The following is a 24,955-nucleotide window of genomic DNA, read 5'->3' as shown; positions in this document are numbered from 1 at the left end:
TTCTTGGTAATAAAGCTGTTTCTGACTGCTGACAGGCTTCGTTGCAAGATAATGCAATTATATTTAAATATGAAACATCACAGCCATCAGCTGTTTCAACATGGTACTGCATTTCAAAACCAAAACTAATTTTCTAATGCTATTTTATGCTTTTGATCCCTAGATGGGGCAGGCGTGTTGTAGCCTTTCATTCATTTCAAATTAGGACAACCTCCAAGTCACGCGCTCAAGTAAAGCCTTCAGCGGAGCACACTGTACACTGTTACTGTACGTGTACTCAAGCTTCTGTCCATGCATTTATTACAGATCACGTAAATCGTGAAGAATAAACTTTAGGAAGATGGCTTGAAGTTTTATTTCTGGCTGCCAGGTGAACAACGCTGCAATGAGCTGCTTTCTTATTTAAACCATGCTCCTGAACTCCAAGCGACCATGCTTTGGCTCTTTTTGTGCGTCGTGCTCGGGGATGTTCTTGTGGGTAAGACTTACATTTAATATAAAAGAAATCGGAGAAGTGTTATAATACACAACATTGTCATTGTGTCATACGTGTGTAGGATACATACTTTGGAAATAAAGTAGGCTACACTAACGAATATATATATATATAGAGAGAGAGAGAGAGAGAGAGAGAGAGACAAAGCCTTGATGGAAATGGCCAAGCAACTGTTGGATATATAACATTTTAGTGAGAAAGCAGTTTTACTAAATGAATACTGGGATATTAAGTGTTTTAATAGTGTTAATGTAATCACATTTTTTTTTATAAAGTTTAAAGTAAAGTTTAGATTAATGTCTGGGTCTGGCATGATGATGATTGAAGGATGTTTAAACGTTCTAAGACAGTTTTAATGTGACCTTTATTTAAGTAAGTTTTTTTTTTCATTAGTCTTGTGACATACAAGTCAGCTTAACTTTATTTTATAAAAATGAACTTAACTGAACTGAATCTTAAAATGTTAACTTGATTGAACTTACTGTTTGTCTTTCCTCTCCTGACTAGTCAAGTAAAATATTTTGGCAGAGCTGAATTGGACTTAAGACAGATTCCAGTTGCTACATGTCCTGTCAACAAAGAGTTATGGCAGGCTTCTTTATTTTCATTTCTTCTTCTTGTTCACTGGGTTTGGCTTTTTGATAGTTCAGTCCCTGTAATATATCTAAAATAATTACGTTAAAGAAAGAAGGTATAATTTAAGTCAGTAATAATGGAAAAACTGAGGATCAAACCAGTGATGTGATCTCTTGGTTGCAACCCTACTTTGGTCATTTATATTTAGGGATTTTGCAAGCCACATATTCAGGGTTTTTTTTTCTCACAGCTCCAGATGTTTAAAGCTTGATACTGTGAACATTTCTGCTGTACCATTGCTGTCCAATGTTTGTTTCCATAATACGTCAAAAAAAAATGAAGGAAAACTTGATTATTTTAATGTATGAAATGTGGCCAGTGGTGTTTCTTCAAACGACTCTAAATTGTTCTCTCTCTCCAGCCACATTTGAGGTGATTGCCCCTAATAAACATCTGCTGGCAGTCCGAGGTCGTCCAGCTGTACTGGGCTGTGAGTTCACACCTGGTCCTGACCTGTCCAGCTTGGTCATTACCTGGCAACGACAGGAGGACTCACGAGTTGTCCACAGTTTCTATTATCAACAGGACCAATTGGACCGACAATGTCCAAAATACCACAATCGGACCTCATTATATGTTTCAGAGCTTCATAAAGGAAATGCCTCTCTAAGAATTGCATCAGTTGAACTGAAAGATGCAGGTTGGTACATTTGTGTAGTCAGCAATGAAAAGGGAACAGGAAGAGCCTTGATGGAAGTGACTTATGGAGGTATGTATATGATGGACATAGAAGAGAATATGTTGACCTAGCAGCGTCTTTTTCATGCATATTAAATGATTAAATTATCATACATGTTTTGTTTAAAGAAATGACAAAAAAATATATATATTACCAAATGACATTCTGTTAACTATTCTTCCACATGCATTCTCAGAACACCATACTAAAATAATCAGATAATCAGTTTTTCCTGTACATTTATTCCACACACTAAATTTACAATGTGAAACGTACAGTGGCTAGAGTAGTCTAATTGTCAAACAAATGACTTTGTGATTCAAAAGCATACAGCTCGACTCGTATGAGTTGGTTTGTTAAATCAGAAACATGCAGTGCATTTTGACACAGATAAAGATCACTGAAAACAAATAAGCATTCATCTTCTTGTTTCAGTTTATCTTTAATTCATTTTTGTTTGATTAAGTATACTGAGAATTTAAAAAATATATATGTTCACTGTGGTTTTGTAGTGGATGTATCATATTTCAGCTTTCTTAAGGTCACAAAAATCTTTGAAATATAAAATATATTTAAAAAAAATTGGATTTCCAGTGAACATTTATATAGTGTTTCAGTTATACTTTGCTGTAAAATATTTGATCAGCTAGACATTACTTACGATGTACATTTCAACACATTACAGCTGATTGTGTTTGTGTTTCTCAGCTCTTTACTCTGAACCCAGGTTAAGCTTCCATGTAAACTCCTCTGCTTTGAAAATGCAGTTTGAGACAGAAGGTTTCCCCAAACCTGAGGTGATATGGCTGGGGGAACACAACCAGAACATCAGCCATTACATGGAAATCCATGACCAAACAGAAGATGGACTTTATCTCATAAAGAGCAGCTATGAGGCTCAGAAGCCAGTGGTTAATGTCACATTTACACTAAAGAATCACCTCCTGAACCAGAACCTTCAGAGAACAGTGTGCCTCAGCTTTGGTAAATATCTTTATTTACTTTGTGCAATAGGTGTGTGAGAAGGTGGCAGTTAAAGGCATGTTATTCTTTACTCCATTTATTTAAGACTTGTTGACTTAATGTGAATTGTTGGAATTATATTATATATAACAAAGAACTGCTTTGTCTGCTTAAGGCTGGATTTCAGAATTACCCAACCTCAAATAATTATGGAAAGAGTAAGACAGTGATTCAATTGTTACAGTTATAGACATGATTTTTCCAGTTTTCCTGCGTTAGTGACTCTGCACATACAGACAAACCTGAATTTTTTCAAACATCTTCAACATTTCATATATTATCACAGTTTATTCGCTATGGTTTAGACAATGGTAATAAAATATGACAAGAGCTCAGAGTTAAACAGTGTCAGAACACGTTAATCTCGATCATTCCAGAAAGCAAGACATGGTCAGGTCAAAGTGGCTGAAAAATGTTTGGTCCGAATTATTTATACATTTTACTGGTACTCCAATGTATGAAGAATTTTTGTGTGTAATATGTCCCAGACCAGTTTACTTTTTTTGCCATCCTCACTTACATAAATGAACTATAGTGTCCTGCACCCACTAGTAAAAAATATATATATATATTTGGTGTCTGAATAATTTTTAACTGTATTTGTACACTTTTTTAATATAGCTGAGAGGTCATAACATGACACCTATCTTCTATTGGTCACATGTCTTAATAACCTAATATGAATTTACTAACCTTGACCTGCCACACTTGCATATGTATGAATGAATGTCAGTGGAACAAAAAGTGTAAGATGTCATCCTCTGTATTCAGACATACTGTACTTTTTTAGCGTACTATATAATAGGAAAGTAGGTATATTCGGATGCAGCGTTGTAGTCTCGACTACTGATGAACTGATGAGTCAGGAGTTAAATCAGGAATCATATTGAGGTGTTCCTACAGGAACATGGTTGGGAAACACAGATAATTAGCAGTCTTGTTTTTTTCCTAAAACATAAATATATTTCAAGAAAAGGCATTAACGTACTAGAATTCATACAGCATAAAGGATGTGCCCGTTTGAGTTGATAAATATTCTGACTAGCCACAAGTGTGTCAACAAGATCAGTGATTTTAAATGTTTATTTAAAAAATAATAATAATGAAAATAGTTAACCTGCATAATGATGGTAAGTTGTCTGAGAGATTGTACATATACTGTACTGTATATAGTACATATCCAGGGTTTGAAAGCTCAATAATTTTTATAATAATAAGTTTGAATGATTTTGTTCAAGCACTGTATCTTTTTTATATGATGTGATTATTACTGGATGTAGATTTGGATCTGGATTTAACAGTTGATTTGACACTATCAAACAAATGCCAGATATTAAACCAAATGATCTTTTTCTGTTTCAGATGAGGACACCACAGACCATACGATTATTGTACTTGCTGTCCTGTCAGTGGTTTGCATTCTTCTGTTCATTGGCATCATTGGGTTAGCAGTGCACAAGCAGAACAAGCAGAGATCTTCGATGTGATGAACCATGACAGTTAATGAACGGTGTTGGAGCTGTTCCCAAAAAGTCTGCAGGCATGTTTAGACTTGTGCTAAACATTACTGGGATTATTCATGAGATGCAAGCAGAGCAAATGTTAATTAAAGCTGCAGTAGGTAACTTTTGTAAAAATATATTTTTTACATATTTTTTAAACCTGTCATTATGACCTGACAGTAGAATATGAGACAGATAATCTGTGAAAAAATCAAGCTCCTCTGGCTCCTCCCAGTGTCCTATTGCCATTTGCAGAAATTCATCCACTCCCGTTAAGAAACAACCAATCAGAGCTGCGGTCCGTAACTTTGTTTGTGTTCAAAATGTAGAAAAATGTATATAGTAAGCGAGTACACCATGAATCCATTTTCCAAACCGTGATTTTGTCTTGTCCTGAATCACTAGGGTACACATATAATAAGTGTTTATATTCGGACTATTTTAGATTGCTTCGGGGGTACCGCGGCGGAGTAACCCAGTACCTTTGTGATTCTTCATAGACATAAACAGAGAGAAGTAGTTCCGGCTACGATGTTCTTCCGCAAGACGCAAGGAGTTCTGTTTATTAACCGCTAGAGCAGTGGTTCCCAACCTTTTTCAACTCACGGCCCACACAACCAAACACATATGTTTGCGCGGCCCACTTCAAAAAAATTAACTGACCCCGCTATTGTTGGGTTAATAACTTAGTACTCAGAAGCTAGATTTTAAACGATATTTATTGAATAAACTAGGGCTGTGCGATATGGACAAAAAAAAAAAACTATCGCGATTTTTTTTATCAATTTTGCAATTGTGTTTTTACAGTCAGAAATGCATTCAGGATTAATTTGAAACATATTTCCAAAAGAAAACCAATCAGAGCTTAATCAAAAAGTTGTAACATCTCTAGAACAGACATAAGTCAAAATTATCACTATAGTGAAGATATAGCGGTGCCTCAGGTGTTTGCAGTGTGTATACAGTATGTGTATGCGGTCAGCAGTGAGAGCGCATAAATATAACGCGAAAGCACATTAAAATAATGCACGAGTGCGAATCTCTCTGTTCGCAGCAGATTTCCTTTGCTCTGTCACAAAACCGGTCGTGCTTGCTCAGATACACGCTGCTCTGCGCGGAGAGAGTGTGCGCACTTAAAACGTGTTTCCTCTCATTTAAACTGCATCCTGTTCACTAACAAATTCACTTTATGCTCATGTGTTAGACATGAATTATTTTCGCACATTTTTATTTCTAGCCTTTTACCGCAGTGAGAACGCTCTGATCCGTCAACATTGGCTCAGAAAAAAGGCGCATCACAGACAGTGTGTGAACCTGGAGTTAGGCATATGCGCACGCTCAAATCGTGATTTTAGGACGTTTTCTTTTAATCGCACAGCCCTAGAATGGACTGGAAATGAACAGAAAATAATTGGCGGCCCACCTGCAATACCACCGCGGACCACAGGTTGAAAACCACTGCGCTAGAGCATCAAAAGTTATCTACCGCAGCTTTAAACTATACTTGCATAAACTGAAAATAATTGCAAAAGATGCTAATGTTCGAAAGAATGGATTTCTAAATAATTTACACAGGTTTCAAAAAATGTCAGAGTCTGTAAGTGGGAGTCATATGGATATGTGCTAAAAGTCATTTCCAAATCTTTTTACTGTGTACATTCTAACCATTGCAGTCTGTCCTTAAGCCCTTAGAGAAATGTGTAATCCTAAGTTTCTGTCCTCTAGCCATGTTTCCTAGCAACAAATATAAGGAGAGTAATATAATTCAGAGTATACTGGTGCTGATGGCTGTTTTTCCCACACAGTAGATTTAGAACAAATTACAACCCAGCATCTGTTTAACCATCTGTTAACTTACCCATTAATTATGCATAAATCCAGCACATACTGTAGCAGTAATTTAATTTCTCATGGCTGCTTATCAAATAAAGCTTGTGTTAAATGACTATGACCTGATCATTGTTTCAGTTTCATCTTTTTAAGACTATATTTGTCTTGGTTAAAAACCAGGAAATGGGTTTAAAAAAGAAATGCATTTGAATGCGTTTCCTCCCATTTTCATTTTCTTTGTTTATCTACATTATATGCTGTTGGTAGTGTGGCACAAGGCTAAATTGACGAGCAAAAAAACAAAACAAAAAAACAAAGTACCGTTTCATTCTTTCCTTGGTGCTGTAAAGCAGTGAAGCATTTTTTTCCATTCGCGTAGCGTGGACTATTTTGATAATAAAAATGACCTCGTGCACTTTCGATGGGTTAAATGCAGAGCACAAATTCTGAGTCTGGGTCACCTGACCCAGCTGAATGTCAAGTTACTTTCACTCACTCACTATCTAAGTTTAAGTTTAGTAACAGCAGCACCCTCTGTACTTCACATTAAATTTTACACCGTTTACGAAAACTAAATGTAGACATTAATTTGTAGCAGACAAACATGGGATTATTGACATTGAGACAAAATATGTTACAGCCCTTGGACTCCACATGTTGTAACAAAAGATTAAGTTTGTGTCAAAAAATACATTTACAAAACATTACAAGCTCTGTTACATAACCTCGGTTCCCTGAGGTAAGTAGTGATGGGTCGTTCTTGAAAGATTCATTCATTTTGAACAAATCTTTAATGTGACTTAAGAAGAACAAGTCGTCTCGGGGAGCGATTCGTTCAGTCGCACATGCACAAAATTCTATAGGTTCTGTACTGGATTTAGTTTAGTAGTTCACCTGTATCAGTCGGTGCAATCTTGAGCCAGAAAAAGGGAATTGATTAGTTAATCTCTTGAGTCTCTGGGTTTTTCGAGGTGTTCATTCATCCCGGGACAGACCTATAAGCTTTAACCTATGCAGTCTTTTAATATAACCAACTCTTTATTACCTTTGTTACAACATTCAGTGTATGGAAAATAACCATCATGACAGAAATTCACACATTTATAAACTGTAAGAAGTAAAAAGCTACAATTTGAGACCAGAAATGCAGTAACAGTAAGAGAAAATAATAATTATAATAATGATCATGTTAAAGGGTTAGTTCATCCAAAAATGAAAATTATGTCATTAATAACTCACCCTTATGCTGTTCCAAACATGTAAGACCTCCTTTTATCTTCAGAACACAGTTTAAGATATTTTAGATTTAGTCCGAGAGCTCTCAGTCCCTCCATTGAAGCTGTGTGTACGGTATACTGTCCATCAGGGCCGTGCAGAGACCTTTGGAGGGGCAGGTGCTCAAAGTATAAAAGGGGCACATGGAACAAGGCTTTAAATTGCGCTATTCAAAATATCAATACAGCAATATATTGTGATGCATTCCTTGCGGATTCACGTATCGATATGGATGGTTATGTATTGATACAGCAGCAAATGCTTTGATGCAAAGAAACAATAGAGAAGACCATTTTAAGTTTAAAATAATAATAGCTCTGGGATTAGAAACTGATGTGTCTTAAATTGTCCCAACCTGATGGCTTTTTCTTCTCTGTTTCAGCATTAATTTATTATTTTAACCATCACTACTACTCTTGCACCTAATCAATAAGTCCACCTTAAATATTGATACAAAACATAAAAAAACTGATCCACTGTAATATAGTGATTAATATTATTATTACTGTTGTAGTTGTTATTGTCTAAAATTGAACACCTTTGCAATGTAAACAATAGACAGGCTACATTTGTTATTCATCTCCTTCACACTGCGCTTTGATGTCAGGTATATTATGCATTTTTTTATTGACACTGATATTTTTACATTTATTTCCAGAGAGATATTATTGAGTTTACAGGCTAAAGTGGTCTTGCTGTTGAAAGCACTGTTGCAATTGTAGAAAAAATATATATTTGCGTCACATTTAAAATATAATTATATAATTAATTCCTGAATTGTTTATATTTTTATAATCATAATTCAGAGAATGAGAAAACATGAATAAGCCTAACCAGTGTTGTGATAATTATTTTTAAGGCACTCAACGTGTTAAAAAATAAATAAGTACTGTAATATAATAAAAGTTTAGTCAAATAACATAAAAAAGACCAGACCCTTCGATGCCTGTGAAACTTTTCTCCCTCAAACAGCTAACGTTAGTGTTACTTTTACACTACAGGCTACACACAGTAACATATCTGCATGTTCTCACATCACATCGTTCTTGTAAAATAACAACAAAATCACTTCGCTGAGAATGAAACACCACTTACCAGCTGCCACGGTTCTGAAAATATCTTTGAGCAATTAAAAATGCGCGTGCAGCCTGTGGAATTTTCCCGGTCAGGTGAAAGGTCATCATATTGGCAATTTTATTTATGACTAAATTATTATTAATAAATTGTAATAATATTATGATTGGGCGTTGACAAAAGGGTATGCTATTACAAAAAAAATTCGAGGAAATTTTGCTTTGACAAAAGGGCACTTTTGGGGCAAAGGAGCAGGTGCTCAAGTGAACCGGTTTCTTTCGGACAATTCGATCAAATAAACCAGTTGGAAAAAAACGGTTCACCGGTTCTTTTGCGCTCGATGTAATGTCATTAGCGATGACTGCCCTTAATTCAAGCCTTCAGTTTACCCTCGCTTATAACATAAACACAGAATCAGTTCAGAATCAATCACCAAAAGAACCAGTTCGTTTCAGACGAGCTGTGAGTCAGTCTGCTTCACACTGAATCACACATGCGCAGTATCATCAGCTTAATGAGCGCTTCAGAACTCCTGACCTGATATTTAGATATACTATTCTTCAATAAATATATTTGTTTGACAGGGAAGCTGTGCGCAAACAGGAATATATAAATAAAAAATAAAAAGCACCCCAGAAAAAAGGGCACTTTCTCTCCAGGAATAAAAAGGGCAGGTGCTCAAGCCCCCTTTGATGTCTATGTGTGCACGTACCTGCTGTCCATGTCCAGAAAGGTAAGAAAAACATCATCAAAGTAGTCCATGTGACATCAGAGGGTCCGTTGGATTTTTTTGAAGCATCGAAAATACATTTTGGTCCAAAAATGGCAAAAAACGACGACTTTATGCTGCATTTTCTTCTCTTCCGTGTCTGTTGTGAGAGAGAGTTCAAATGAAAGCAGTCTGGATATCCGGTTCACGAACGAATCATTCAGTTCACCAAATCCAACTGAATCATTTTAAACGATTCGCATCTCTAATATGTATTAATCCACAAATGACTTGAGATGTTCACTTTTTTAATGTGGCTGACACTCCCTCTGAGTTCAAACAAACCAATATCCTGGAGTAATGCGTGCACTCAAACAGTACTCTGACTCTTGGACTAAATGTAAAATATCTTAAACTGTGTTCCGAAGATAAAAGGAGGTCTTACATGTTTGAAACAGCATTAGGGTGAGTTTTGGATGAACTAACCCTTTAATAATAATAACTATGAACCCATTTGTAACGAAGCTTGTAAATTAATTTCTCTATTCAATGCTGTCATGCCACAAGACAAAAGAGCAAACATAGGTTAAAGCTTTTTTGCAGTCTTTTTTTTTATTTATTTTTATTAAACAATACAAACATTAAAACAATAAGACAGTATGCTTAAAATCATGAAGACAAAAACATAAAAAATAAAATAAAAAAAGAATGTACACACAGATTTGTTGCCAGAGTAACTTTTTTACATGGTCAAAGCTTAAGGGGCTGTCAAGTGATGAAGGAACGACTCAAACATTGACTTGATAGATTAATAATATCCATCTTTATGTGACACAAACTCAAACACTTCTGGTTTAACATATTTAACCAAAGTATCAAGATTTGCACTTGTTTCTTCTCAGTGGTTCGGCGAACAGTGGAGGTGAAGCTCAGCTCTTTCCCTCTGATGAACCATGAAAGTTAATGAGGGTGGTGTTGCTATGTGTAAAGCTTTGCAGGCATGTTTCATCTTGTTACATGGTTATATATCCAATGCAATGGCATAGTATTAGAGTTTAGCACGGGGGGCCACACTGAGCCAGTTGATTTGGTCAGTCACACTTTTAAACACATTTTAGAGTTTCCATAGTAAGTGTATTGGAGCATTTATGTTTTGTAACAAACAAGAAAGGGCTTAGAAAATAATTGGTCATGCCATCCATGCATTACAAATCTAAGCCAAACTGCCCACATTCCAACTGTTGTCATTACACCTATTTCAAATAAGCGTCCTTCTAGATTATCTTAGAAACTACAGTATTATCTGTTGACCGTTAAGGGCTTATTTTCCTGGAGCCGTCTGTGTTAAAACAGGAAATGCCTAAATTCTATGTTCTCTAGGCACTGTAGCAATGAATAGTGACGAGACTGCAATGATGACAGCATAGGTAACAACTTTGATGAATTTTACAAAAAATATATCATGGATGGTAAATAACATTTGTGTGTATTTAAGGGTTTATGAAAAATGTATACTACTTTATTTTGATTTAATATTTAAATGAGCAATGCCCCAAGCAATGCCAGCTGTTTTATTTTGGAGTAATGATGGTTCAACATGCCAGGAAAGGCCATGGTGATGACAGAAAGAGATTGGAGGTTCATAGGTAGGACTTTATTTGTTTTCTTAACAGTAAAAACATCACAACAGCAAAAAGAATGACAACCAGTATTGAGAGAATAATGACTGTAGTGCTTCCATCATCTCCATCTGAAACTGAAAAAGACAAATTGTTAGTTATAAGCTGTACATCAAAGCTTGCGTCAATTCTCAAACCATACTAATTGTTGAACTGGGTTTAAATAATTTAACCCCAAATTGAAATCAAGCTTCAGATAAAAACAAGTTATTACTTGAAGAGAGAATCATAATTCCCGGAAAATTACTAACTGAAAATCAAAGACCCTGCAGAGACATGTAGGAAATTGAACACTAACATAAAATGCCACAACTAGCTTATGTATTGAACAGCTAAAATCACCCTTGAATAGCAAGTGAGCTTATATGTTTTATTCTTCCAAGAATCCAGAATTGAAAATGTAGTGATAGATTTCATAAGTATAATTTGATCATTCAGTCAAACCCCCCCCCCCCCCCAGAAAATTCAGTAACCTGAGAAAATATTTTTGTTTTCAGTTGACCTTCTCAGGATTGAAATTAGTGACACAATGTAACCTAAATGGAGGTTACTACACAAACTAGGTTTTCAAACCAATGTGACTTGCATGTAACATAATCATTCACAGTAACTTGATACTAATAAGACTTACCCCTGCCCCAGTCACAACACAGCATCATCTTCCTTGTGTTTTTAATTTTACATAATGTATTGCTGTTTGTTGAGCTTGTGTCAAACCTTAATTTATGTTTCCAGTGTGGTTGTCTTTACTAAGCCAACAGATATAAGTTTTTTTTAATGTAGCCAGTTCTTTTATCATCTTTTTCTTTTTGTAATTTTAATCTTATAAGCCTGCTTTTCCGTTTAAGTGGTAATGTGGTATGAGTCTGAATTAACCTGCAAAACTGGTTAAAAACATTCTGATTCATTCTTTTTTTCTAGAATCTGTGCCTGCAAAAAATCTGCTCACATGGAAAGTCCCTCACATGTTTGGGCAATTCTGTACCTCCAGCTGCATTTAGCTCTTTTTAAGTAGTTTTACCATATTTAAAGGGATAGTTCATCCAATTTGCAAAATTATGTCATTAATAACTTACCCTCATGTTGTTCCTAACCCGTGGGACCGCCGTTTATCTTCGGAAAACAGTTTAAGATATTTTAGATTTAGTCCGAGAGCTCTCAGTCCCTCCATTGAAGCTGTGTGAACAGTATACTGTCCATGTCCAGAAAGGTAAGAAAAACTTCATCAAAGTAGTCCATTTGACATCAGAGGGTCCGTTAGAATCTTTTGAAGCATCGAAAATAAATTTTGGTCCAAAAATTGCAAAAACTACGACTTCTTTCAGCATTGTCTTCTCTTCCGTGTCTGTTGTGAGAAAGAGTTCAAAACAAAGCAGTTTGTGATATCTGGTTTGCGAGCGAATCATTCGATGTAACCGGATCTTTTTGAACCAGTTCACCAAATAGAACTGAATCGTTTAAATGATTCATGTCTCCAATATGCATTAATCCACAAATGACTTAAGCTGTTAACTTTTTTAATGTGGCTGACACTCCCTCTGAGTTCAAACAAACCAATATCCCGGAGTAATTCATGCACTCAAATAGTACACTGACTGAATTTCATCTTCAGTTCTCTCTTCACAGCAGTTCAGTCAGTATACTGTTTAAGTAAATGAATTACTCTGGGATATTGGTTTGTTTTAACTCAGAGGGAGTGTCAGCCACATTAAAAAAGTTAACAGCCTAAGTCATTTGTGGATTCATGCGCATTGGAGACGTGAACCGTTTAAAACCATTCAGTTCGATTTGGTGAACTGGTTCAAAAAGATCCGGTTACATCGAATGATTCGTTCACGAACCGGATATGACGAACTGCTTTGTTATGAACTGTCTTACAACAGACACGGAAGAGAAGACAATGCTGAATTAAGTCTTAGTTTTTGCTATTTTTGGACCAAAATGTATTTTCAATGGTTAAAAAAATTCTAACGGACCCTCTGATGTCCCATGGACTACTTTGATGATGTTTTTCTTACCTTTCTGGACATGGACAGTATACTATACACACAGCTTCAATGGAGGGACTGAGAGCTCTCGGGCTAAATCTAAAATATCTTAAACTGTGATCCGAAGATAAACGAAGGTCTTGCGGGTTTGGAACAACATGAGGATAAGTTATTAATGACATAATTTTGCTATTTGGTTTAACTATCCCTTTAAATCCATTCAGTCATATAGCACCTATTCAGTGTTATTTTCACAGGCTTTGAACATATAATTCTATACAGCATGCATTCATTTGAGAAAAACCATACATTACAATGGCTGTTATACTTCCATAATTATGGTGTATAGATTTGATTTTAAATATCACAATTTTACATTGCTAACCTCGTTCTATAGCGAATGCCTTCTGACATGCACTTAGTTCAGAGTGAAAGAAGGTCTTTACCAAAGCTGAGGCACACTGTTCTCTGCAGGTTCTGATTCAGGAGGTGATTCTTTAATGTAAATGTGACATTAACCGCTGGCTTCTGAGCCTCATAACTGCTCTTTATGTAATAAAGTCCATCTTCTGTTTGGTCGTGGATCTCCAGGTCATAGGTGAGATTCTGGTTATTTTCCCCCAACCAGATCACCTCAGGTTTGGGGAAACCTTCTGTCTCAAACTCAACTGTCACAGTAGTGGAGTTCACATAAATGTTGAGCCTAGGCTCTGAATAAAGGGCTAGAAAACACACAAACATGCACACATTCAGAGATTAAGTATACAGTTGTACTGTAAATAACAGTGAATTCTACACAACTCTGTACCGAATAAGCTGTCTGTGTTGGATACTTTATTATTTTGTGAGCTATCCACAGATGCAAATATTTGTATGGAAGAAGGGTCTATATATGATTAATTAAGTTAACTTCACTTCAGGTTCATCTATGTTCATGTTCAAGCTATAATATAAAACACATGTATTTTTATACATATATTCTGTTTATTTTAAGCTTATAACATACCCCCATAGTCCAGCTCTATCAGAGCCTTTCCAGTCCCTTTAGCATTGCTCACTTGACACAGGTACAGGCCTGCATCCTTTGGTCCAACTGGATTTATTCATAGAGAGGCATTACCTTTACCAAGCTCTGACATATACAATGAGGTCCGGTTGTGGTATTCTGGACTCTGTCTGTCCAAATTGTCCTGCTGATAATAGAAACTGTGGACGACTTGTGAGTCCTCCTGACGTTGCCAGGTAACAACCAGACTGGACAGTTCAGGATCAGATGTGAACTCACAGCCCAGTAGAGCTGGACGACCTCGGACTGCCACCAGACACCTTTCAGGAACATTCACCTTAAAACAGGCTATAAAAATGTGTTCAAGCAGTTAAAGTTCATGAACAATAGTCTATTATTTCAAACAAGTTACAGTATATCATCTTTCATTATATCATCAGTTTTTTTGTTTTGTTTTTATGGTTTCAGTGTGTTTCTTCACAGTGTTCTCTTTTAAAACACATCTAACACATTGAGTGAAAATATTCATGTATAAGAGGGCTATAAGAGGTCACACAAAATGATATTCAAACTCACATTAAACCCTTAAAACATTAAATAAAGCACATAATCAGTGCCTGGGATTATCATTGTCATATGGTGTTGTTCCAACCGTGACGTTGCGGAGATAGAAACTGAATAGGCTACTGAACACTCCTGTTTGAAAAAATAGGTATTTAGACACTATAAAATTCACTCATAGCTAAATTATTGATAACAGTGACTGTATTATTCCATAATATGAAATTAATTATATAAATTATACCTAAAACATTTAAATCACAAAAAGCTTTTAAAAAGATTTATATATATATATATAAAAAATATGATGAAAAAAAACTTGTTTCACCTCACCAACACTGATGATCCACAAGCAACACAAAGAAACCTCTCTAAGAGTCGGAGCCATGAATGGACAAGGGTTTTATATGCGAAGTGAGTATAAACTGTCTCTGGTTTAAGCCAGCTGTCTTGATGAAGGCTACCTGCTTGTGGTGTGTGATACAGGTCGAGCGGGAAACTCAAACTGCCAACGGACATTGGTAGGTAAAAACTGGTTTAAATTGTTGATTGTTCAAGGAAATAAGTAAAATGAATAGAACTAGCCTACCTTATTTCCCCCAACACCTCCGGGCCAAAGTGGATATTTTTTTCCGTTAAAGGTGTTTCCTCATTTATATTTAAGTTAAAATGATATAAAACTAACTTGCAACTATACAACATGCAGCCGGAATTTCAGGAAATGTAATGTAACGTTAGCCTAATTTATCTGGTCCAATTTTATTAACATCTTTTCAGAACTCTTGTTTTAAATGTTATTCTTGGTATGCGGATGTTTTGTGTTCCAATCAACGAAAAAAAAAAAACGTTCTTTTAGCGTTCGATACCTGAACAGCAGATCTAAGCTACAGTGGACTGACAAGAGCTGCTTGAGAAGAAGGGCGGTCGTGTGGTTTTAACCGATCAGTCTGAGTTAGATTAGATATCAGCAGGAAGAAGAAACAAAGAAAGCCCCAGTTTACTGTCGGATGCATAGAGAAATGGTGTCTACAAGTAAGCCTGCCGTCTATTATTATGTGTTGTTCAAATGTTTGGGCATTGTCGACTACAACTGTGTCAAATAAATGAGCTCACAACCTCACACAGTGTTGAAGATAAGTTGTAGTCGTTGATGAACTGTAAGTGATGCTTTCCTCGCGTGCCTGTACAAATCAGTTTTTTACATTTAATAAGCGAGACAATTTAGTGCGTGTATTGAGTAAATGATAATTATAATAATTTTGTGATCGGCTGATCTGCATAGGTTAGTGTAGAAGGACCACGTCCTTCTTCAAAAAAAAAAAAAAAAAACTGTAATAGAAATGTCCTATTAATGGAACGGTCTCTGAAGGGGAGGTGTTTTGTCTGTTGTTGGTCGCGATTATGTGGGGAGGCACAAACCCATTCCTGAAAAAAGGCACAGAGGGCATTGAAGGGGTTCAGAAGGACAATACATTCCTCCAATTTCTGGCTGAGATCAAATTTCTGTTTCTCAATATCAAGGTGTGTTTTATAATCCTTTTATGCGCATATAACAACTGCTTATGAAAATATTTGCGTGTCTAATTAATTATAATTAATTAATCTATTTTTTTTATTTAATATAGTATTTATTCCCATTCCTGTTGAACCAAAGTGGATCATTTGTGTTCTACTTCACTCTTGCTTCTACAGGTGAGAAGTTTCTTTTTCTCCACAAGTTTCTAAGTGACTGTCTGTTCTTAGTAGCATAGTATCATACTACTATTTCAGCAGTATATGAGGCTGAAACTGGATTGCCTACTAAAAATGCAACAACACAACCACTGGATAGCTGGCCATTCAGAACACACGTCGCTTTTCAGAACAATGAGCTTTGTAAAAATCGATGCATTTCAGAAAGGGCATAGAGGAGCAACGATAATGTACAGTATGTCAAAAATAATGTTTTTTTTTTATTTTTACCTTAAATCGTATAAATAGATTGCATTACACCAAATACACAAAATGATTAGCAACATCATATGACCCCTTTAAGTGAATGTAAACAGTCGTGAAAGAGAAAAGTTTCCAAAACGACATTCAGATCCTGCGTTTAACTGAGTAAAATAAATATTAAGAGATATGTGTGTAGTCTGGCACAGTTGCAGGCTGTACTTAAATCAAGAAAAAGTAAACAAGTAGCATTAATAGTCATAATTTTAGTTGACATATGCTGAAAATTTTAAAATATTTTATTTTTATTGTAAAATAATGGAACATTAGATTGTGAATAGTCTCAAAAGTCATGGAAAATTATTGGTAAAAATGTGTACGAACCCTGTAAACTGTAGGCAGCATATGCTTGCAGTTTAGTATAAAGTTAGTAATCTGGTATACTTGTGCAGCCATGAAAAACATTTATTGCAAATATTAAGGCTTAAACTGTTATAGCATACACACATATTGGCAAGCATTGGTGTTGCATTTTTAAGTGCTGTTTATGTTGTAGATTTGTCTCTGGCTGTTCCCATGGTGAACTCCCTCACATTTCTGTTCACGTTACTAATGGGTAAATTGCTTGGAGAAGAAGTTGAAGGAAAGAGTAAGTAGCTTCTGTTCTACTAACATCTCTCTCCATCTCTCTCTGTGTGGCAGGTCTTTGACTCTGTCTCTCTGCTCATGTAGGAGCTGTGCTGGGTATGTTGCTCATCATGTCTGGAGTGACAGCGTGCGTGCTGAGTTCTGTCTCTGAGACGGACAGCGCAGGAGCCCGCAACACAGGTAACCACTACATTCCACTGGACTAGGAGGTGGAGGAGGACTGTAGATCTGCTCCAGCCATGTGATCACACCTCACACACACACACACATTCATCTGACACAATGTATGTGCTGATCCATTTTCAGTATGTGCTGCTTTATATCTGTACTTGAACCATGCTGGTTAAAAATCCAAATATTTTGCACTTTAATTGCAACTGTGGAAAGAGTAACTTTTAAGTGTGTGAATTGTGGAATATACAAAATAGTTGTATATATTGTACTATTAACTGATATTTATATGGATTCATATTAATATAATGTGAAAGTGCCCAGTGTTTAAATACTTTTATTTTAAATGTCTTTTACATCGAGGTATTATTTTTGTTAAACAGAAGAAATAAAAAAATTTAATCATTTCTCAGTGAATTTCTGCATTGCTGTAAGATCACTGTTACTTTGCTAGGATACATTATTTTAAAAGCTATTCATTCACCAAAACAGTGCTAATTTCATAGCGAGCTCCACGTTCAGAGAATGTGTCTAGATTAGTAAGGTGCGTCTCTGTCTCCTGCATCATCCTCAGACTGGAGAGGTCGCTCCGTATCCCTGTCTGTCTGTTCCTCACGGGAAACCCCATTCTGATACACACACAGATCAAAACAATGTGTTTAGATGGTTAATATCTACACAGCATTTACAATAATAGCTAAATTTGTACGTCTACCACATCTAATTTTCTGTAACAGGTCTGATAATGGACTATGAAAGGGATGTATTAATAAAGATATTTAATTTCTTTAGTTAGAAAAAAAGGTACCAAGATGTCACAGAGGCAGTTTCTTAAGATGCAAGCTATGAAAGGTACATTTTTGGACCTTATTTAGCCCTAAATGATACATATTAGTATATTTTGAAAGGGTACTGCCACAGTGACAGTTTGGTATATTTTAATTTAAATTAATAACATTATAAAATACTACAGCATCATTTGCATATATGATTGAATGCATCAAATATATTGATTAAATCTCATAAACTGACAGGTTTGTGTTGTGTTACTTCACTTCGTGGGGAATGTTTATAGACTTTGGGTGATGTAGATGATGAAGAAGCTCTGGAATGCCATTTGGTTGACTCCTAATATATAAAATAGAAAAAAACTATTATTTGTATATATTATTATACTATAAGGTTTTGTTACTATACAGATGGCAGGCCTGAAAAACAAATCAGCATGATTGATAGTTTATTATATAATAATACTATAACCATTCTATACTGTATAAACATATAAAAACATTTTAAGCCAATTCAATTCCATGTAAGCCTAAGTGAAACCCAAAGATGTAAACATGCACAAAAATGTTAAGTGCTCAGTGCTTAGTGCCTTACAACATCTTGCTTGTTTGTGTCATGCTGAGACTCTTTGCTGGATGTGTATCCCTGCTGTGCTTCTCTCTGGGGAGCTGACGTGTCCTCCCATGTCTCCCTCTCAGACACTATGAACTCAGATGATGGCCTGTGCAGTTCAGCTGAATTTCTCTTTAATACAACAAACAATGAGTTATCTCATGATAAAGTCATTACATTCATGTGTATTTCACACACTCACATGATTTATGTTGGCTGTATCGAAATGGTTACTTTCAAGAAGCTCCTCATCCTCCACAACCTCCACAACCTCTGCTTCTCTCTGAAATTATAAACATTTTTATAGTAAATGAGATGAGTTGAGACAAAAGAAGATTAGACATCTACCTGGTCAATGGGAAGCTCTACAGCTGTGTTTTCATCCTCTGTGACCTCCTCAGCACCTCGAACCTCCTCCCTCATCCTGCTCTTAGAGGCCTTAAACACACTGGGCTCATCTAACACAAGTAAACAATATCACACAAGAAAGAGGTCAACACTTTAATAAATAGTTACATTTTAGACAAAGTATGGCATACCAGTACTATTTTTATTTGTTTATTCAGCATTCACCTATTGTGGCTCTAGGAGGGGGTCTGTTTGTGGGAGGGTGTCTACGGACTCTTACAGGTCTGGCAAAGAAAACAGAGTTTTCCTCTCTTTCTCCTCTTCTTCCTCTCCTCTTAACCGGCTGAGGGGAGCTCTCTCGCTCAACCTCATCACCTGTGGACTTCACACGCCTGCCTTCCCTCTAAAGCAGTAAAGAAGGCAAGAGATCTATCTATATATATGTGTGTGTGTGTGCGGGTGTGTGTGTGTGTGTGTGAAAAAAAGTATCAGTTTTTTACCTCAGGTAAATTCATTAGGGTGGAGTCACTGTGGCTCTCCTGGGGAAACATCTTTCTACTCTGAGTTGGATCGTCATGAGAGAATAATAAGGAACTTCAACAGAACAAACGTTTAATTGAAATATATATTTTTTTTACATATTAAAAAGAACTATGCAGTGAAGTCCTTAAGTCTGAGACCTCATTAAAAGTTCTGAGAGTAAAAATATAATTTAGACCTGAAAATAAATATTTTATAAAAATAAAAATTTTTTTTTACTTTAATTAATGTATATCTTTTTAATGATTTCTAATGTTTTTAGATACAATGTTTATAATTTTCTCAGATATATTTCAACTCCACTGTATATTAATTGTAAATACTACCTCAGTTCTTCTCTGTAATCCTCTGTCTCCTGTAAAATGTCTACAGTGAAGACAGACAAATCCTGTTTAAAGGGGTTTAATTTACACTTCCACTAGCGTTCAAAAGTTTGGGGTCTGTAAGTTTTTTTATATTGCTGAAATAAGTCTTTTTTGCTCACCAAGGCTGCATTTTTTGCTTCAGTGTTAAGAAGTAATGCAAAATGTTATTACAATTCAAAACAAATCTTTTCTATTTGAATATATTATAAAATGTAATTTATTCCTGTGATGGTAAACCTGAATTTTCAGCAGCATTTACTCAAGTCTTCAGGGTCGCATGATCCTACTATAATTCTAATACACTGTTTTAGTGCTCAAGAAACATTTCTTATTATCAATGTTGAAAACAGTTGTGCTGCTTAAAATCTTTGTGTAAATTGTGATACTTTTTTTCAGGATTCTTTTTAGATTCTTCTTTAGTGATTAGAGAGATAATAGAAAATACATTTCTATTGAAAACTATTTCTATTTTGTAACATTTTAAATGTCTTTACTGTCCCTTTTGATCAATTTATTTTTAATGCATTCTTGTTGAATAAAAGTAATAATTTCTTTAAAAAAAAAAAACACTCACAGACCCCTAACTTTTGAACAATAGTGTATGTGCATAATAAATACATTACCATCTATTGCAGTTATCTACCAACATCACCTGTCTGCGCTGTTGCCTGTTGCTTTGTTCAACAGTATCTCCACATATGGAAGTTTCTTGAACCTCTCTGTTCCCACAGCTACATAGCTTTGCCCACTCTCCAGTTCTTCTGTGGAGGTCACTGTGAAGCCCTCCAGAGTACAAAGCCTGAGAGGTAAAAGGAGAAATGATTATGGAAATGAAAACAACCTTTAAAAATGTAGGATATAAATATGACATGCTTCACAAGTTCACTATAAAATAGAATGTGTGACTGAATAGAACACCTGCGCACGGCTCCTGTGCGAAGCATGGCTTTTTCAGAAATGAGGCTCAGGATCTGCTCTAGATTTTTCTGCATGTTGCGGGGAATGATAAGACGCATGGCAGGACTGAGGATGTCTCCATTCCTAAATACACTACGTGTGAGTGTGAGAAAAAGAATGAAGAATAGATCTCTTGTGAAAGGATGAAAAAAAAACGGTTTAACAGAGGTCAAACTTTAAGTGTGCAGTTCTCACTGTATGATGCAGGGCAGAGTGATGGCTTTACTCCATTTTGCAGACACATTAGGCCTGACAAGGGCTTTAGCCTGTAAAAAGAGTTATATATTATTTAATGCCAATTGTATATCAGAACAGTTGATTCTGATTGGTCAATCACAGCATTCTGAGGTCATATCTCTCATATTACTTTGCGGCCACTTTATTGTCACATAATAAATTTAATGGAAATCAATATTTCATCTCCATTTATTTATTTGGCAACTGGTTGTGTAATAAGCAGGTTAATGTGCAGCCAGTGATTTTCCATCAGCGTAAATCAAAGATGCAGTGTGTGCTGACGCTGAGTCAGTCTCCCATGCTCTCAAGGTTATTATCATCAGTGGTTTTAGCAGCTCTGTGTGCAGCATTAAAGGGTCAGGCACTTAAACATGCCCTAACAAGCTTTCTAATCTGATAACACAAACTCCCCTGGCCTTCTATTGTTGGAAGGGACAATAACACCCCTCACTCCCTCTCCTTCTCTTTATAACACACTTCAGCTAAGCATCCACAGCAACATAAAAACACAAACACAACATTACACCCCAATAGACAGAACAAAACAAGGCACACTGACTCTATCTGGTATGATTTTTGATACCTAAATTCAAACTTTAGAATACCATGACTTATAGGTTAATATAGGTAAATAAACAGGAAGTATTGAACTCTCACATGTATACCTGGGCTGGTTCCACAGCTCTGCACAGTGGACCTTTCTTCTGTCCCGAAGTCAGATAACTAAACATTTACAGAAAAGACAAGCCAAATATTATGCATCTTTTAGCCATCATCATGTATAAAGCCTGATAAACCAGAAAAAAATAAATCTAGAATATAATTTCATGATGAAAATTTAATTAACACCTCTCTTAAAGGTTATTTCAATGCACACATTTAGAAAGATAGGATAAGTATACTTCTCAAGCAACGGTTCATAAATAAAGGTTTTTAAAGTATAAAACATATATAATACTTATATACAGTTCAAAATGTGAGCTGAGGGGAACTGACTCTATACATCTACTAAAAATAACTGAGACAGTTGGATACAAATTCTTCATAAACAGTAGTATTTATTTATTTTTTTTACTTTTTAAATTTCTTTGTAGATGCCACATGGTTTATTTTATGGTGTTATTTTAGTATTATTTATATACTATTATAATACATAATAATATTTTGATATATGAATATATTATCTATTATATATTTTCAGAGTTGGAGTAGGTTTCATCTTAATTTCAGATTTACTAATTTTGTTTAAGTTTGAGATTTTTTTTTAGCTTTCATCATTTAGTTTTTTTAAAGGTTTAAATACTTATATTTTATTTCAGGTTCTGAAAACAATTTTCAGTTTAGTTTTAATTAACAATAACAATACAGACTGATATTTAATGTAATTCATACAAACCAGGTACCACTGATTCTCAGCATCTAGTTCAGACCATTGAACACTGATGGAAAGGATTTTTGATTAGCTTATTGTCATTATGAATGTATTAACACTTACTCTAGTTTCTTAAAGCGCTCAAACCCTGCGGCCACATACTGTGCCCCTTGCTGTAGGTCGCTAAGGTCTGTGACCCGATGGCCGTAGTGTGGCGTATAAAGAGTTCGAACCGCTAACGGAGCTCCAATACTGAGAGTGATGTCATTAAGAAACGCATCCATGGTGGAGATTTGCCTCTGGTTTACCACAAATCTCCTTCCTGATAAAGAAAGACATTCATATAGAGACATATATTTAAAACACACACACAGTTTCATTTCAGACATATGCATGTCTTTGAGAGAGCGGTGAAAGTGATACATGTTGCACACATCACTGCAGTAACATTTTAAGCCCTGTGTGTGCAACAAACAACCCAACAAAACGGTTTCAGAACCAGATCTAACCTGAAAAGAAAGGGTCTCCATTTCTGTAGACCATCACACTCTTGACTGGAGGCAGGTGACTAGTGACACCAGTGGATGCCATGACCCAAAACTAGCCACATTAACACACACCTGTAAAATAAACACAAACTCAGAGCAACTCCTTCATTTGATAACTTCTGTCATCAAATTTAACTAAAGGTGTGTTAATAACACTGAAAATGTACAAATCCAAACCTTTATTTACACCTTAAATGCCCAAAAACTCACAAATGAATTCACTTACAGCTAAGATAAATAATTCACGTTTAAGCAAATCCACACACAATCACAAAATACTTACAGAGAAAGCTTGTTATCCAGTTGATCACCTGCAGAAAACCTATGAGTTCATCTGTTATTTGTGCTGATTATTTTTCAGCGTTTATTTCTAATATTAAAGCACTGAGCGTGAGAGAGTCAGACCCCTCATCCAGACTCCCTCCCTCTCGCGCACACACTGGAGTGTTTCCTGGTTGCCATGGCAGCATTACTAACAATGGCGGCGGCCTTTGTGAGATTTTACAACCAGCAACAACAAGACGGAGAGAGAGGGCCGCAGAAATACTTACAATTAAAAATTCCATAATCTAATCTTTTTTTAATTAATCACTTAATTCTACTAAGAAGTAGATTTGGAAATCTGACATTCAGAACGGAAATTTGAAGGGATTTGTTTGTGGAGGTTCGTGTCTTTAGTGAATTATGCCCCTTATCATCACCCACAGACAACAGAAACATTCAAACACAAGGACGTAAAACCTGTGGAGTGATAAAGAAGAAAAACAGCCTTCTGTTTACCATTTGCAAATAAATATAAATCAGCTAGTCAGAAATACTGTATAAAACTGTCCAGTCAAAAGCTGGACATGTTATTCAATCAATGGCAATAGATTATTTTTCATATCTAAATTCATAATTTTCCTTTCTAAAATAGCCTACTAAAATAGCCTAGTTTTGCAGATATTCACAAAAAGACGCTAGTCAGATGGATATAATTACACAGAAATTTGACAGGCCACACAGCATAGAACACTGGATTTACCACAATCATTTCAGTTTTAAGAAGTGATTTCTTAGCATTTCAACATTACATCAACTACTGATGAACATGCATACTTTGATTTAATTATTTGCTTTTCATTAAACTCACAAATCCCCTGCAGTTCCTTTACAAACCCCAGTTCAGGAAACCTTGACATAATGTAATGTTTAATGCACTTCATTTGGAAAAACAACAAATGTAATATACTTTCTTCTTCTTTGCATTTTTAGATTGATATGGTACAAGATTATCCTTTTTAAATCAACATGATAAACAAGTTAGGTCAAAATAATCTAAAAGGAATTAAAAAGTAGATTATATTACCTAAAATGTGTTATGTAATGGATTACATTACCACCACTACTTTTTTCATGTAATTTGGAATCAATAACTCATTACAGTTTGTAAGTAATCTACCCAACTCTGTTTATAATATCTTAATATCTTCAGACTTTACAGTCAGATTTAGTGGATTTGATCTGAGCAATAATATAGCCAATATATACACCAATATAAACAAATTAAAAGCAGCGATTTGATTTATAACATATATTGCTTCGTGAGTGTATTGTAGGCTCTGCATTTAGATAAAGTTTGATATACTTCCTGTATATATCCAACTGCACATATACAGTGGTTTATGTGCCTATACTATATTTGAACAAGGTGGAGCTACTACTAGGTTACATCCATCTTTAAATATATCACTAGACAATAATAATAATCAGAATCAGAATCAGAAAGAGCTTTATTGCCAAGTATGTTTGCGCATACAAGGAATTTGTTTTAGTGACATAAGCTTCCAGTACACAGAGACACCAACACACAGACAAAAAAAAAAAAAAAAAAGGTAGTCAAATAAATAAGTGTATAAACAATTGTGCTATAAATGATAATGGAATAGGATTGAAAAAGATGCAGGGATGTACTAGGATGGAGGGGTAACAATTAAAT

At 35.4% G+C, this 24,955-nt stretch overlaps 4 protein-coding genes across 9 annotated transcripts; 2 read left to right on the top strand and 2 right to left on the bottom strand.

Annotated features, from left to right (window-relative positions):
* Nucleotides 1-217: 217 nt before the first annotated feature.
* LOC113112603 (V-set domain-containing T-cell activation inhibitor 1-like) lies at nt 218-4,557 on the top strand. Its single transcript, XM_026278314.1, has 4 exons — nt 218-478; nt 1,494-1,841; nt 2,520-2,795; nt 4,197-4,557. The coding sequence occupies exons 1-4, from the start codon at nt 433-435 to the stop codon at nt 4,319-4,321; spliced, it is 795 nt and encodes a 264-aa protein (XP_026134099.1). The 5' UTR covers nt 218-432; the 3' UTR covers nt 4,322-4,557.
* Nucleotides 4,558-10,856: 6,299 nt separating this feature from the next.
* Nucleotides 10,857-15,788, bottom strand: LOC113112601 (uncharacterized). Of its 4 annotated transcripts, none has more exons than XR_003293454.1 (5): nt 15,048-15,440; nt 14,787-14,963; nt 13,898-14,245; nt 13,338-13,613; nt 10,857-10,980 (listed from the first exon to the last, which is right to left on the bottom strand). XR_003293454.1 is itself a non-coding variant. In XM_026278311.1 (4 exons), exons 1-4 carry the CDS (start codon nt 14,844-14,846, stop codon nt 10,865-10,867), a joined length of 681 nt encoding a protein of 226 aa, XP_026134096.1. In that variant the 5' UTR covers nt 14,847-14,877; the 3' UTR covers nt 10,857-10,864. The 4 variants fall into 4 exon arrangements, 1 of the variants encoding a protein (XP_026134096.1); XR_003293453.1 differs by having other exon boundaries at nt 13,898-14,593; nt 14,792-14,963; XR_003293455.1 differs by lacking the exon at nt 14,787-14,963 and having other exon boundaries at nt 15,048-15,788.
* LOC113112602 (transmembrane protein 234-like) lies at nt 15,387-17,383 on the top strand. The gene is made up of 5 exons (XM_026278312.1): nt 15,387-15,490; nt 15,828-15,979; nt 16,084-16,150; nt 16,947-17,039; nt 17,123-17,383. Exons 1-5 carry the CDS (start codon nt 15,466-15,468, stop codon nt 17,242-17,244), a joined length of 459 nt encoding a protein of 152 aa, XP_026134097.1. The 5' UTR covers nt 15,387-15,465; the 3' UTR covers nt 17,245-17,383.
* Nucleotides 17,384-17,560: 177 nt separating this feature from the next.
* Nucleotides 17,561-23,424, bottom strand: LOC113112599 (doublecortin domain-containing protein 2-like). 3 transcript variants are annotated; one of them, XM_026278309.1, is made up of 15 exons: nt 23,261-23,424; nt 22,939-23,049; nt 22,553-22,751; nt 21,723-21,780; nt 21,016-21,086; nt 20,782-20,904; nt 20,516-20,662; nt 19,825-19,864; nt 19,459-19,518; nt 19,184-19,361; nt 18,959-19,068; nt 18,813-18,893; nt 18,593-18,742; nt 18,242-18,337; nt 17,561-17,838 (listed from the first exon to the last, which is right to left on the bottom strand). In XM_026278309.1, the coding sequence occupies exons 2-15, from the start codon at nt 23,018-23,020 to the stop codon at nt 17,746-17,748; spliced, it is 1,488 nt and encodes a 495-aa protein (XP_026134094.1). In that variant the 5' UTR covers nt 23,021-23,049; nt 23,261-23,424; the 3' UTR covers nt 17,561-17,745. The 3 variants fall into 3 exon arrangements, with proteins under 3 accessions (XP_026134094.1, XP_026134093.1, XP_026134095.1); XM_026278308.1 differs by having other exon boundaries at nt 17,564-17,838; nt 20,782-20,913; XM_026278310.1 differs by having other exon boundaries at nt 17,564-17,838; nt 19,459-19,497; nt 20,782-20,913.
* Nucleotides 23,425-24,955: the final 1,531 nt, after the last annotated feature.

Source organism: Carassius auratus, chromosome 13 (genome assembly GCF_003368295.1).
Source record: "Carassius auratus strain Wakin chromosome 13, ASM336829v1, whole genome shotgun sequence".
In the NCBI taxonomy this organism is placed as follows: domain Eukaryota; kingdom Metazoa; phylum Chordata; class Actinopteri; order Cypriniformes; family Cyprinidae; genus Carassius; species Carassius auratus.
This window is presented reverse-complemented; position numbering and strand designations above follow the sequence as displayed.